At 44.1% G+C, this 14706-nt stretch overlaps 1 protein-coding gene across 1 annotated transcript in view; it reads left to right on the top strand.

Moving 5' to 3' along the window:
• atg4b (autophagy related 4B, cysteine peptidase) overlaps window positions 1–14706 on the top strand; it is a 101594-nt gene that overhangs the window by 47105 nt on the left and 39783 nt on the right. Inside the window, exons 4-6 of the mRNA XM_068041767.1 lie at window positions 1219–1317; window positions 1709–1810; window positions 5754–5826. Coding sequence (XP_067897868.1) covers window positions 1219–1317; window positions 1709–1810; window positions 5754–5826 — 274 coding nt within the window. The remainder of the gene's footprint in view (window positions 1–1218; window positions 1318–1708; window positions 1811–5753; window positions 5827–14706) is intronic.

The following is a 14706-nucleotide window of genomic DNA, read 5'->3' as shown; positions in this document are numbered from 1 at the left end:
TGATTTCTACTTGATTGCAGTCTGGGGGCATTTCAATGGCACACCATTTGAAGAAGCATAGAATCACTGACAGCAGCGTCTGGATTTATGCCTTTAAATGCACATGTGTGGACTGCAGAAGTTGCTGCAGTTTCAGAGGAGTAATGACGGTGAATGCTGACAGTTTCACCATCATTACCACTGCAAAATCTGAGCCATCATTTCTGAGGTAAGCTTCAGAATCTTTTCAACTGACAGTAACATTGATGTAACTGTGTACTTGAGAACAGGTTTGGTTGCAGTTCTGGTCACCCTACTTTGGAAAAGAATGCAGATGGATTTAGGAAGGATTCAGAGGGGAATAACCAGATTTACTCCAAAATTCAGGCGACTCAATTATGAAGTAAGGTTTTGCTTGTATCCAGCCCTGTGACCCTCTGAGAATGCTGCTTTCTTCAAACTCTGGCCTCTTGTACACCACTACCCCTCACCCCATTCCTCAACACACCATTGGCTGTCTAAACTCTAACCTCTGGAATTCGTTACATAAACTTCTCCTTCTTTCTCCTTCTGAGACCCTCATTAAAACCACTTATCCTAATACTTTCTCCTTCGGCACGGTGTCGATGTTGATCTGATTACGCACTTGTGAAGCGCCTGGGGGCGTTTTACCATGTTAAAGTTACTCTATAAATGCAAGTTATTGTAATATGGTACAGGTGTCAAAATGATAGGTTTTGATGAGGTGGAAGTAATCAAGCTGTCATTGATCACAAGCGTAGGACCAGAGCACAAGAAGTACCAAATTCATAAGACTGGAGCTAGATTAGAAAGTAGACTTCTTACTGCATATGTTGAACTAACTCCCAAAGAAGATCGTTAATTCACATCTTCAGCAGCTGGAAAATAGGTTTTCGAAAGGACGATTGAGGATTAGAGATGTTTTAACAATGCTTGGTTTCATTTCAGGGGAGGTACATGAAGTAGCTAAGCATTCCCTAAAGTAGGGAAAATCAGGTTCTGGGGTCCATCCGGACAGCATTGGGCTACAAGTAAAAAAAACCGATACTGACACTGTACAGTTCAGTGGTACAGTTAATCCTCAGATTATTCTGCACATTAAAATTGTTAGCAAAGTACTGTGGAGAAGGGATATAAGCATTATAGTATGTGTATCTTTTGTGCCAGATGCATTATATGTTGTAAATATTAACTTCTGGATTGTTTTATTGTGGACAGGAGGCACAGGACCCACCTCCGATAATGGCTGGGGCTGTATGTTGCGGTGTGGACAAATGATTTTCGCCCAGGCTCTCATCTGCAGACATTTGGGTCGAGGTGAGTTCTGAGAACTGATCCCTCGGGTTTGGGTCTCCGATTACCTGTATTCAGGCCTTGTGTCTGAAGTATTTGAATGGTGGGGGTGGATGCTCAGGGTTATGTATGGTGTGAAAGATATTGTTTCAGCATTTATTTGTGTCCCTGTCAAGTTGCTGAGTGACTGAAGCTGGAATGTTGGACTGGGGGCCTTAAAATTCAACTTGGGCGTGGTCGATCTGTAAAGAAAAACTATGTGAAGGGTCGCCATCTTCCAGACTCCCCCACTTACTCCCTGCGATTTTGAGGAATAACACAGTTTTCCTGCTCATTCAGAAGCTGTTTCCTGCTTTCTAATTTGTGCTTTGTAATTTCCAATTTGTCTTAATTTCCTCCTCCTCTTTCTTCGCAGACTGGAGATGGGTAAATGGGAAGCAGCAAAGGGATGAATATTACAACATATTGAATGCTTTTCTTGACAAAAAGGACAGCTACTACTCCATTCATCAGATAGGTGAGCTATTTGTTACTGCTATGTTATACATAGAAGTCTTTAATATGGAAAGAGGCTGTTTGGCCCAACTAGTCAGTGTTGCCATTTACCCACCCTAGTCCCATATTTCTTCATTCCCTTTTCAATCATCCAATCTAATCTTGAATGTTGACATAGTTTATGCCTTAACTACTAACCCTGGAAGTGAATTCCACAGTCTCACAACTGTGATGAAGTTTCTCCTGCTGACTTTCCTGAAGAGAGAGATGGTGGTAGAAGGATAATATCACTGGACTGGTAACCCACAGGCCCAGGCTAATGCCCTGGGGACACAGATTCAAATACCAGCATGGCAGCTGGTGGATTTTAAATCCAATTACTAAAAATCTGGAATTGAAAGCTAGTCTCCGTAATGGTGCCATGAAACTTTTATTGATTGTTGTAAAAAAAACCCATCTGATTCACTAATGTCCTTTAGGGAAGGAAATCTGCCGTCCTTGCCTGGTCTGGCCTACATATGACTCCAGATCCACAGCAATGTGGTTGACTCTTAACTGCCCCTCTAAAATTGCCTTACAAGCCACTCAGTTGTTGAGAGCAATTAGGATGGGCAGCAAATGCTGTCCCTGTCTGTGATGCCCACATCACATGAAAGAATAAAAAAAATGTCTTGCATGTAATTTTGTACCTATGGCCCCTTTAGTTGAGGGATCAACTACTGGAAACAATCTGCTTCTGTGCATTTCATCCCATCCTTTCATAATTTTAAACCTTCCTATCGTATCACTCTGTAATCTGCTTTATTCGAACCAAATTTTTCAAGTCTTCCTTATGTAGTCCCCACCGTTTATAGTGGGCGCGTACAAACATAATTTGCCAACTGTACGCAATGGTAAATGTGTAATGTATTTGGATGTACCGGCGAACAGTATATACTGTACAGCATCCAGTAACAATGCTGTAAGCCTGCCAGGCAAGTAAGCATAGCTGTAACCAGCAGCTTTGAAATTGACAATGCAAATAAGCCACCACACCGACCTTTAAAATGGGCATTCAGTGATAGGACTATATTTGTATTTCCTCATACCAGACAGCAATCTAGTGAATTTTCATTGTATCATTTGCAAAAGCCTCAATATCCTTCCTATTGTAGATCCCAATACGACACACACTATCAGGGTTAGGGGGCTACTGCCCACAACTGTGTTTAGTCATTTGGGAGGGGTTCACCCACCCTTGCTGCCCCAACTGAGTGCAGCACCCCACGTTGCTGCTGCCCCACTGATAGCTTGGGAGTACACTTCCTATCAAGTTAGGGAGGGAGGCTACCCACCACTGCTGAACTCACCAAACTGCGAAGGGGAACAAACTGCTGCACTAACTGAGAAGGGTGTAGACTGACTTGTAGGTGAATCCAGAACAAGGGGGCATAAATATAAAGGCTGCGTTTGCTGACAACACAACTACTAGGTGGCACAATACTGGCACGTGTGCAAATGCAGCCTCTTCCACTGAAACTTCACTGCGATGTCTCACGCAGCTGCCAGGATTAAAGATGGCGTTGCTCAATTATTGCAGAAAAATAACTTCAACCCGAAAATCCCCTCAATGGCTGCCATTGCTGCCACCATCCCACCTCCAGCAGTTCCCCGCTCCCTTTTGCCATTGCACTTCTCTCAGTCGGTCCCTCCTGTGCCCATCTTCTCACCGCTGGCTGCCCCCTGCCTTCCCCTAAGCACTCGCTACAGCTTCGCCTGTTCTCTTTCCCCTCCACCCCCCCAAAACCCCGAATCAGTCGCTCGCTCCAGACCTCACTATTGGTCCCCGCCACTCCCCTTGGCTGATTGTTCATTGCTTCCCGCCCCGCCACCCCGCTCTCCGGTTGCTCGCTCTGCCCCACCCCAGCCGCTAGCTCCGGGTCGCGCCACTTCCTTCCTATCAGCCACTTGCTCCCATGTTCTCTGTGCACCGCCCGAAGAAGCAAGGAGCCCCGCAAGGGGGACGTAGGAGCGAGTGACCAAGAGGAGGGAAGCAATGCGGCCTTGAGCTAGCGGCTGGAGGGGGGATGCGGGGAGCGAGCGTCTGGTGGGGGGGGGTGGGGGGAAGCAGTGGCGAGGTCTGCAGTGAGCGGTCAGTGGGGAGGTGGGGGAGAAAGCATCATGGAGTGGGGGGGGGAAGCAGGCGAGGGAGCGAGTGGCGGGAATCGAGTTGCAGCCTCAAAGTGCCCCATTCAGCCGCTTGGTGACACAGGTGTTACGCGATGATGTTTTCCTGTGCATGCACCAATGAGTCCTGGCAAGATGTAAGCTGTGCATGCGCAGCATCACAGTGAGAGCAGGAGACCTTTTGTGCATGTGCGCAGCTTGGAGCGCTCTGGTGACATTGGGCTGCTGCATTGTCAGAAGTCACTTTGAAATATAAAATAAAGAATTTAAGAGGAATTCATTTGCACAGAGAGTGGTGAGAATGTGGAACTTGCTGCCACATGAAGAGGTTGAAGCAGATAGCAATGATGTATTTAAGGGGAGACTTGATGTATAAGTGAAATACAAGGATATGGAGTAGGGTGAGAAGAGATGAAAAGAGCCAGAGGAGGCTCCTGTGAAGTATAAACGCTGGCACAGATCAGTTTGGCCGAATGACCTGTTTTTGTGCAATGTAATTCTATGTAAGGTCACCCTTCCTCCAAAGGACCCTTTCTGCCCCTATTGGCATGTACCACCTGCACACTTGTTCTCATTCCGGAACGCACTTTCCTCGCAATCTGATGTCGGCTCTTGCACTTTATTTATCCATCTTCATTGTCTTTGCCCGTTCTCCCCACAAGCCGCAAAAGGAAGGTAGTGTTGTCTGAGACTAGACATGCTTGAGAATGGTCACGGGTGAATATGGTGTCAGAGAGGGCTCTTGATCAGACTTGAAGCAGAACCATGTCACACTCAAAGTGACGCAATAAACTTGACGTGAGGATGTGCTGTGTCTGTCAAAATGTAACATCAGGCACAGTAGTTTACACCATGTGGGAGAAGTGCTTATTAGACACCATCCGAAAAGAAACACTGGAGCTTAACAGGCATTGGATTAATGTCCAGAATTCACAGTCAGTTCAACTTGGCTGGATAGATGGAAAAAAGTGTCTGTCATTGTGTGGAATTGAGTGAGGTGCAACTGCAGGAAGGGACACCTATCAATTTTAGAGTGCAGCAATGTTAGGAGGTCGAGTACTGTATCGGCGAGCTCCTCAGTTTCACCTAAAATAGCCTCTGGAATGCATGGGTCAACCTCAGGTTGGTCATGGAATGGATTTGTCCTCCATTCCGATTACATGCAACTCTAATGTGGAAGTGGAAACTTCTGCCAAGGCTGTCCAATTACAGGCAACAATCCAGCATGGAAGCAGGTATTAGCACTTCATCAATAGAAGTGTTTTGAGTTTTTATCTGGTCACTTAATTACTATACTTATAATTATTTCAACTTTAAGTTACTCAAAATATTAAATATTTAATATCTTACAAATAATTATTTTGTAAACAATTTTTTGAACACACTGCTGGTGTTGCTAAATAGTGTCAGCCAAACCAGTCCTGTTCAGGATTACTCCAAAAGTGCCGTAGCCTGCAGGGCTATGGACCAAATGCTTAAAGGTGAGATTAGGCTGGGTGGCTCGTTTTACGACCGGTGCAGACACGATGGGCCAAGTGGCTTCTTTCCGTGCCATAAACCTGCTGTGATTCTATACTTCAGGGTAGGGGCCCAATGTGTAACAGCAATCCAAGGCAGAGTGGGTTACAAGCCACACCTGAAATGCTGAGTTGAGTCACTTATATAATTCCATTTGGAGATATCCACTGACTTCTGTATTATTGTGGGAGAAGTTGGCTATCGGGAATGATGTGTAGATTGGGAGTTTGCTTCTGGGAAAGGATGACTATTGTAATTGTGTCTCCTTTATATTGGACCAGCTCAAATGGGAGTCGGAGAAGGAAAATCGATTGGACAGTGGTACGGTCCAAACACGGCAGCGCAAGTTTTGAAGTAAGTATGAATCACAACAGCAGTAGCATGAGAGAGTCTGGCCAACCTTGTGAATGAGAATAAAAACAGCTCTCTGGAACTAATCTTTTTACACTATGTACAAATATATTTTATCTTTTGCATATACATTTTTTTAAAGTATCTATCTGCACATATCTGTTTCCTGAGCCTCTGATCATAGCTTTTTTTCTGATTGGTCACCATCAAGCACATAGTTAACGAAAACCAGCCAGATCAAAGATTCAGTATCTGGTTGTCAGCTTGTCCTGCTGGCTTGTACTCCACTTACAGAGCTAGCTCGAGTGCCCAGGACCTGAGAGAGTCTGGGCATGGCACGAGTATTTCAAACTTCGTATTTTATTTAATTCATTGTGTGGGATGTGGGCGTCGTGGCTAGCATTTATTGCCCATCCCGAATTGCCGTTGAACTGAGTGGCTCAGTGGCTTGCCCATTTCAGAGGGCATTTAAGAGTCAACCATATTGCTGGAGTCACATGTAGGCCAGACCAAGTAAGGATGGCAGATTTTCTTCCCTAAAAGACATTAGTGAACCAGATGGGTTTTTACAACAATCGACAATGGTTTCATGGTCACCATTAGACTAGCTTCCAGATTTTTTTTATTAATTGAATTCAAATTTCACTATCTGCCATGGTGAGATTCAAACCCATGTCCCCAGAAAATTAGCCTGTGCTCTGAATTGCTAGTGCAGTGACATTACCACTATGCCACCATCTCCCCCTAAAGATCTGCTCGTACAACTGTCCTGCTGCACTGGATCTCACGCCCAAAATTGACACATCAAGCCCAAATTGAGAATGTGTTGATTCCATTTCGTAGGAGTAACTATACCTGACTCTCATAGCCCTAAAGATATACAAGTAGCAGCTTGACCAGATAAGGTCAGGGATTGTGTGTCTATTTGTAAAATTAAAATACCTTATAAAGAATTTAAAAGATTTAACTAAATCTCCAATGCGGACTCTTCCATACTACAGAAGGTACTAACGTCTGACAATTCTGTTTGAAACACTGTCAAATGATGAAGTTCCTCAGTAGCCCAGTTCAAATATCTGTGCAGTCAGCCAATGGAACTCTCTCCTTGTCTTCTTGTTTCTCCACTCCTCTCTGCCCTGTTCCATCGTGTGAGCTGCTTTTTCCTGGCTCCTTCCTGACACTATCGCTTCAACCTGTGAGTTCCCTTTGCCATTTATTGCAGTCGAAAGTTCTTAATTTTGTGATAGCTTTAAGAAATCAGGAATTCTCACCCACAGCATGTAGCAGTCCCTGCTTTGGAATGAAGGGGTAGCTTCAGGCAGGGAGTAGGACCGGGATTGTTTTGACAGCTTGTATAATTCAGTTGGAAGTTTTGCTGCATCAGTAATGGATGCAATACTGAGCTGCTTATTCAACTGCACAGAAACGCCCTTGAGATGAAATCTGCTGATCAATCAAAATGCATAGATTGTTCTTTGACAAATATAAAATGCTGTGCATTAATATAATTTTTCTATGTAATTTCATTGTTGCAAGTTAACTTTGTTTTTTAAAGCAGAATGACTGCTGTAACTGCATGCAGAATTTATTCCCAGCAGATCTCTTGTGATATTGCTTATGGTGAGAAGGAGGATTTGTTTTCTCAAAATTAGAATGCTATTCAAGTGTGATGGAAAAGTATATTAATAGAAGCAAGTATGATGTATATGGAAAGCTATGGTATTTGGGATTAGTCGCCATATTTAGCAGGCAGGTGTTTGAGGTGAAGAGGAGAAAAGATGGTGGGAAGTAGTGAAAAACCAGTCAGGCAGAAATTCCCACCCTGGTTGAACTGTACCTTCTCCCTGACTGCACTGCTAAAGAATCAGCACCCTCCCTCAGACCATGATTCATTCTGGATCACACTGATCATTTCAATAGTCGCTGTCCTCCTGGGTCACCCTATTCAGTACAGTCGTTCCACGATTTGACAGACTTCATGGGCACAATATCCTCTTTCTAGAAGTGTGATTTTAATGAAACAGATCACCTTTTCGGGTATGGGCTTGAGCGGTGCGTACTCATGTCTCTGGCCCAAGAAGTGGCCCGAAGTGTTTAGGGGACAAATACCATCTCTTTGGGGGAGGAATAGGAAAAGCCTGCACACTGGGCACTTAATTACAAATTTAAAATACAAGTTTTGAAAAATGAAAGCCCTTGCTCTTGTAGACCAGTAAACAAACGTGGAGAGTCAGCACCAACTAGTGTCCAGAAACTTCAACTGCATTCACCCCAGAACCATTCTTTTAAAGTTCATAGGCAGTTTCCATTGTAAATGTGGACATGGGAATTTATAATGGAAAACAATGACAGGAAATAGGCACAAAAATGTAGGATTTTTAATAAATTATAACTGTTTGTGAAGTTCCTCAAAATGAGCTTAAGGTTAAGCCATTTTATGACTGAAAGGTTATATGTCTCAGCTTATTTATAATGCAAGTGATCTCCTGTTGCATTGATCATGTACAGAAATTTATGCCCAGAAATGACTGGTGATATCAGGCAGATGCTAATTACTTTCATAACATTCTCCTGTGTGTTATTTGACCTGTTTGTTTTAAATAGGTTAATGTCTCTGCTAAAACAGCAGGCAGAACACTTGCAGCTTTTCTCAGCTAATATTGCCAACTGTTTTACTTGGGCCTGCATACCTTTAAGTAACTCTGTTTTCCCACTGTTATTCTTTGTCTCACTCTGCCTGCCTTCATCTTGGATCTTTCCTTTTTTCTCATTCATTTTCCTCTCTTTAGTGGTTGCTGAGAATGTGGTACTCGCTGCCACTTTAGTGGTTGAAACAGATAACATTGACAAATTTAAGGGGAGGCTTAGGAACGTGGGAACAGGAGGAAGCCATGTAGTCCCTCAAGCCTGTTCTACGCCATTTAATGAGAGCATGGCTGATCTGTGACCTAACGTCATATACCGAACCTTGCCCCATAGCCATTAATAGTTAATGAATTTAGTTAATAGAAACAAAGTGATTCCTGACAACGAAGCTGGCCACTGACGTCATCAGGCTGCACCAAGGTGCGCACATGTGCAGACGGGCTCCTGCTCTCTGCGCGTGTGCTGCTTTCCGACTTGCCAGGACTGGTTAGCGCATGTGCCGATGATGTCATCGCGTGAAGCTCCGCTCCCCCCCCCTTGCTGTTCTCACCGGCCGCTCTGCTCCCTGCTCTTTCGGTCATTCTGTCCTGTCCCCCTCCCCCCCTCCCCCCCTCCCTGCTGCTCTCTCCGGCCACTCCGCTCTTTCAGCCGCTCCGTCCCCCCCACCTCACTGCTCTCTCCAGCCGCTCCACTCCCCCGCCCTCGCTGCTCCTTCCGGCAGCTCCGCCCCCCCCAGCTGCTCCTTTCCCCGCTCCGCTCCCCCCCCCCCCCCCCCTGTCCCGGCCCACTCTGCTCCGCTCCCCCCCACCCCTTTCACCGGCCCCGCTTCGCTCCCCCTGGCCCTGGCCTGGTCTGCTGCTCCCCCTCCGTCCCCGGGCCCGGCCCATTCCGCTCCACTCCCCCACCCCCCGGACCCGACCCGGCTCGCTCGCTTTCTCCCTCCCGCCATTGTGTGCTGCCATGTGTTTAGGTCAGGTTGCCTTCGTGTGATTATTTGAGCAGCGCCATCTTTAGTCCTGGCAGCTGCCTGAAGTCACACATTTGTGCATGTGCCACTGCACTGCCACCTAGTGGTAGCATTGTCAGCAAACGCAGCCTAATAGAAATGGGTGGCGCAGTGGTTAGCACCGCAGCCTCACAGCTCCAGCAACCCGGGTTTGGTTCTGGGTACTGCTTGTGCGGAGTTTGCAGGTTCTCCCTGTGACCGCGTGGGTTTCCGCCAGGTGCACCGGTTTCCTCCCACAGCCAAAGACTTGCAGGTTGATAGGTAAGTTGGCCATTGTAATTTGCCCCTAGTGTAGGGAGGTAGGTGATAGGAGAGTGGTGGGGATATGGTAGGGAATATGGGATTTATGTAGGATTAGTATAAATGGGTGGTTGTTGGTCGGCACAGACTCGGGCCGAAGGGACTGTTTCAGTGCTGTATCTCTCTATGACTCTATAAATTTATCAGCCTGAGATTTAAAATTAACAATTGCCGTTTGTGGAAGAGAATTCCAAACCTCTGTCACCCTTTGTATACAGAAGTGTTTCCTAACTTCACTCCTGAAAGGACTGGCTTTAACTTTTAAGCTACATCTCCCAGTCTTAGACTCTCCGACCAGTGGAAATAGGATAGATAAAGAGAAACATAGTTCCCCTTAAAATCTTGAGATTGATCAAATCACCCCTTAATCATCTAAATTCCAGGGAATACAACTTTAGTCCTTAGAATTTATCTCTTAGAATCCAGGTATCATTTTGGTAAATTTATATTGCACTCCTTCCAAGGCCAATATATCCTTCCTAGGGTGTGATGCCCAGAACTGAACACAGTACTCGAGGCACCAGGGCTTTGTATAGCTGTAGTGTGACTTCTACCCCATTGTATTTTAGTCCTTTAGATATAAAGGCCAGCATTTCATTAGCCTTTTTGATTATTTTCTGTACCTGTTTGTGACATTTTAATGATCTATGTACATGAACCCCCTAGATTTCTTGGGACCTCCACTGTTTCTAGCTTTTAACCATTTAGAAAGTACTCTAATCTATCCTTTTTAAAGTCGATGACCTGCCGACATTAAAATACATTTGTCCCTATTTTCCCCATTCGCTAACTCTATAAATAGCTTTGTAATTTTATGCTTCCATCTACAAAGGTATATTCCATTGAGAGAGAAAGACTCTGAGTTGGATACACCATTCGTGGCTAACTAAGGAAGTTGTGGATGGTATCAAATTGGAAAAAAAAACATACAATTCTGCAAAGATTAGTGGTAGGCCAGAAGATAGGGGAACATTTTAGAAACCAGCAGGGGATGGCTTTTAAAAAAAAAAGGGAGAAATTAGATTATGAGAGTAAATTAGCAAGAAATATAAAAACAGACAATATAAGCTTCTACAAATCTCTGAAAAGGAAGGGAGTAGCTAAAGTAAGCATTGGTCGCTTAGAGGACGAGACTGGGGACTTAATGGGAAACAAGGAAATGGCAGAGATGTTGAATAAGTGTTTTGTATCTATCATCACAGTAGAAGACACGAAAAATATCCCATGAATAGTAGAAAATCAAGAGGCAAAAGGGAGGGAGGACCATGAAAACTAATGGGACTGAAGGCTGACAAGGCCCCTGGACCTGATGGCCTGCATCCTTGGGTCTTAAAAAAAAAAGTTGCTGCAGAGATCGTGGATGCATTGGTTGTAATCTTCCAAAAATCTCTAGATTTGGGAAATGACCCAGCGGGTTGGAAAACTGCAAATGTAATACCACTTTTCAAGAAAGGATGGAGACAGAAAGCAGGAAGCTATAGCCAGTTAGCCTAACATCTGTCATTGGGAAAATGCTAGAATCCATTATGAAGGAAGTACCAGCAGGACATTTAGAAAATCAAAATGCAATCAGGCAGAGTCGACATGGTTTTATGAAAGAGAAACCATGTTTGACAAATTTATTAGAGTTCTCGGAGGCTGTTACAAGAGGATGGATAAAGGAAACCAGTAGATGTAGTGTAGGCATTCAATAAGGTACCACATAAAAGAATAGTACACAAGCGCTCATGGTATTGGAGTTAATATATTCGCATGGATAGAGGATTGGCTAACTAACAGGAATCAGAGAGTGGGGATAACTGGGGCATTTCAGGTTGGAAACTGTAACAGAATATTTAAAAAAAACAAAGAATGACTAAAAGATTAATAAGGAGGGAAAAATTAGAATACAAGAGAAAGCTAGCTGGAACTATAAAAACAGATAGTGAGAGTTTCTGTAGATATTTTAAAAAGAAAAGGGTAAACAAAGGCAGCTTTGATCCTATAGAAAATGAGTCTGGGTAATTAATAATGGAAAATAAGGAGATGGCAGATGAATTGAACAGGTATTTTGCATCGTTCTTCACTGTAGAGGATACAATTAACATCCCAGAAATAGCTGTAAGTCAGGGAAGGGAGAGAGGAACTCAAGAAAATTACAATCATCAGGGAAGTGGTACTGAGCATATTCTTGGAGCTGTGGGCTGACTAGGGTCCTGATGGACTTCATCCTAGGGTGTTAAAAGAAGTGACCAGTGAGATAGTTGATGCGTTGGTTTTAATTTTTCCAAATTTCCTAGATGTGGGGAAGGTTCCATTAGATTGGAAAATAGCGAATGTAACTCCTTTATTCAAAAAGAGAGAGAGACAAAGCAGGAAACCACAGGCCAGTTAGCTTAACATCTGACTTTGGGAAAATGTTAGAAGCTATTATTAAAGATGTTATAGCAGGGCACTTAGAAAAATTCAAGGTAATCAGGCAGAGTTGACATGGTTTTGTGAAAGGGAAATCATGTTTAACCAATTTATTGGAGTCCTTTGAAGAAGTAACATGTGCTGTGGATAAAGGGGAACTGGTGGATGTACTGTACTTAGATTTCCAGAAGGTGTTTGATAAGGTGCCACATCAAAGGTTATTGCAGAAAATAAAAGCTCCTGGTCTAGCGGGTAACATATTGGCATGGATAGAAGATTGGCTGGCTAACAGGAAACAGAGTAGACATAAGATGGGTCATTTTCTGGTTGGCAAGATGTAATGAGTGGTCTGCCACAGGGATTAATGCTGGGGCCTCAACTTTTTACAGTTTATATAAATGACTTGGATGAAGGGACCGACATTATGGTTGCTAAATTTGCTGATGACACAAAGATAGGAAAATAAGTTGTGAAGCGGACGTGAGGCTACAAATGGATACAGATAGATTAAGTGAGTGGGTAAAGACTTGGCAAATGGAGTATAATGTGGGAAAACGTGAAATTGTCCATTTTGGCAGGAAGAATACAAAAAAGCATATTCTCTAACTGGTGAGAGATTGCAGAGCTCTGAGATGCAGAGGGATCTGGGTGTCCTATTGCATGAATCGCAAAAGCTTAGTATGCAGGTACAACAAGTAATTAGGAAAGCTAATAAAATGTTCTTGTTTATTGCGAGGGGAATTGAATACAATAGTAGGGAGATTATGCTTCAGTTATACAGGGCTTTGGTGAGACCACATCTGGAGTACTGTGTACTGTATTGGTCTCTTTATTTAAGGAAGGATGTAAATGCATTGGAAGCAGTTCAGAGAAGGTTTACTAGACTAATACTGGAATAGGTGGGTTGTCTTATGAGGAAAGGTTGGACAGGCTAGGCTTGTATCCGCTGGAGTTTGGAAGAGTAAGAGGTGACTTGATTGAAACATGCAAGATCCTGAGGGGTCTTGACAGGGTGGATGTGGAAAGGATGTTTCCTCTTGTGGGAGAATCTAGAACTAGGGGTCACTGTTTAAAAATAAGAGTTGCCCATTTAAGACAGAGATGAGGAATTTTTTCTCTGAGGGTCGTGAGTCTTTGGAACTCTCTTCCTCAAAAGGCGGTGGAAGCGGAGTCTTTGAATATTTTTAAGGCAGAGGCAGATAGATTCGTGATAAGCAAGGGGGGAAAAGTTATCGGGTAGGTGGAAATGTGGAGTTGAGGTTACAATCAGATCAGCCATGATATTAGTTTAGAGATACAGCACTGAAACAGGCCCTTCGGCCCACCAAGTCTGTGCCGACCATCAACCACCCATTTATACTAATCCTACACTAATCCCATATTTCTACCACATCCCCACCTGTCCCTATATTTCCCTACCACCTACCTATACTAGTGGCAATTTATAATGGCCAATTAACCTATCAACCAGCAAGTCTTTGGCATGTGGGAGGAAACCGGAGCACCCGGAGGAAACCCACGCAGAAACAGGGAGAACTTGGAAACTCCACACGGGCAGTACCCAGAATTGAACCCGGGTCGCTGGAGCTGTGAGGCTGCGGTGCTAACCACTACGCCACTGTGCCGCCCTATTGTTGTATGGAGGAGCAGGCTTGAGGGCCCGAGTGGCCTACTCCTCATAATTTGTATGTTTGTACGTTCGTATGCTCGTAACATTTGGCATGCCACGGGGATTAGTGCTGGGGCCTCAACTATTTACAATCTATATCAATGACTTGGATGAAGGGACCAAGTGTATTATAGCTAAACGTGTGGACGATACCAAGATAGGTAGGAAAGCAGGTTGTGAGGAAGACAGAGTGTCTGCAAAGAGATATAGATAGGGTAAGTGAGTGGGCAAAAATTTAGCAGATGGAGTATAATGTGGGAAAATGTAAGGTTGTCCACTTTGTCGGAAAGAATAGAAAAGCAGAATATTATTTAAATGGAGTGAGACTGCAGAATGCTGCGGTACAGAGAGACCTGGGTGTCCTTGTACATGAATCACAAAAAGTTTGCATGCAGGTACAGAAAGTAATTAGGAAGGCAAGTGGAATGTTAGCCTTTATTGCAAGGGGGATGGAGTATAAAAGGTGGGAAGTCTTGCTACAACTGTACAGGGCATTGCTGAGACTGCACCGAGAGTACTGCGTACAGTTTTGGTCCCTTACTTAAGGAAAGATCTACTTGCATTGGAAGCAGTTCAGAGAAGGTTCACAAGGCTGATTCATGGGATGAAGGGGTTGTCTTATGAGGAAAGGTTGAGCAGGTTGGGTTGTCTATACTCATTGGAGTTTAGAAGAATGAGAGGTGATCTTGAAACATATAAGATTCTGAGGGGGTTTGACAAAGTAGACGCTGAGTGGATGTTTCCCCTCGTGGGGGAATCTAGAACTAGGAGGTACAGTTTCTAAATAAGGGGTCTCCCTTTTAAGACAGGGGATGAGGAAGAATTTATTTTCTCGTAGTTGTTAATGTTTGCATTTCTCTTCCCCAGA

Source organism: Heterodontus francisci, chromosome 11 (assembly GCF_036365525.1).
Source record: "Heterodontus francisci isolate sHetFra1 chromosome 11, sHetFra1.hap1, whole genome shotgun sequence".
In the NCBI taxonomy this organism is placed as follows: Eukaryota; Metazoa; Chordata; class Chondrichthyes; order Heterodontiformes; family Heterodontidae; genus Heterodontus; species Heterodontus francisci.
Note: the sequence above shows the minus strand (reverse complement) of the source record. Positions and strands in the feature narration are given on the sequence as shown.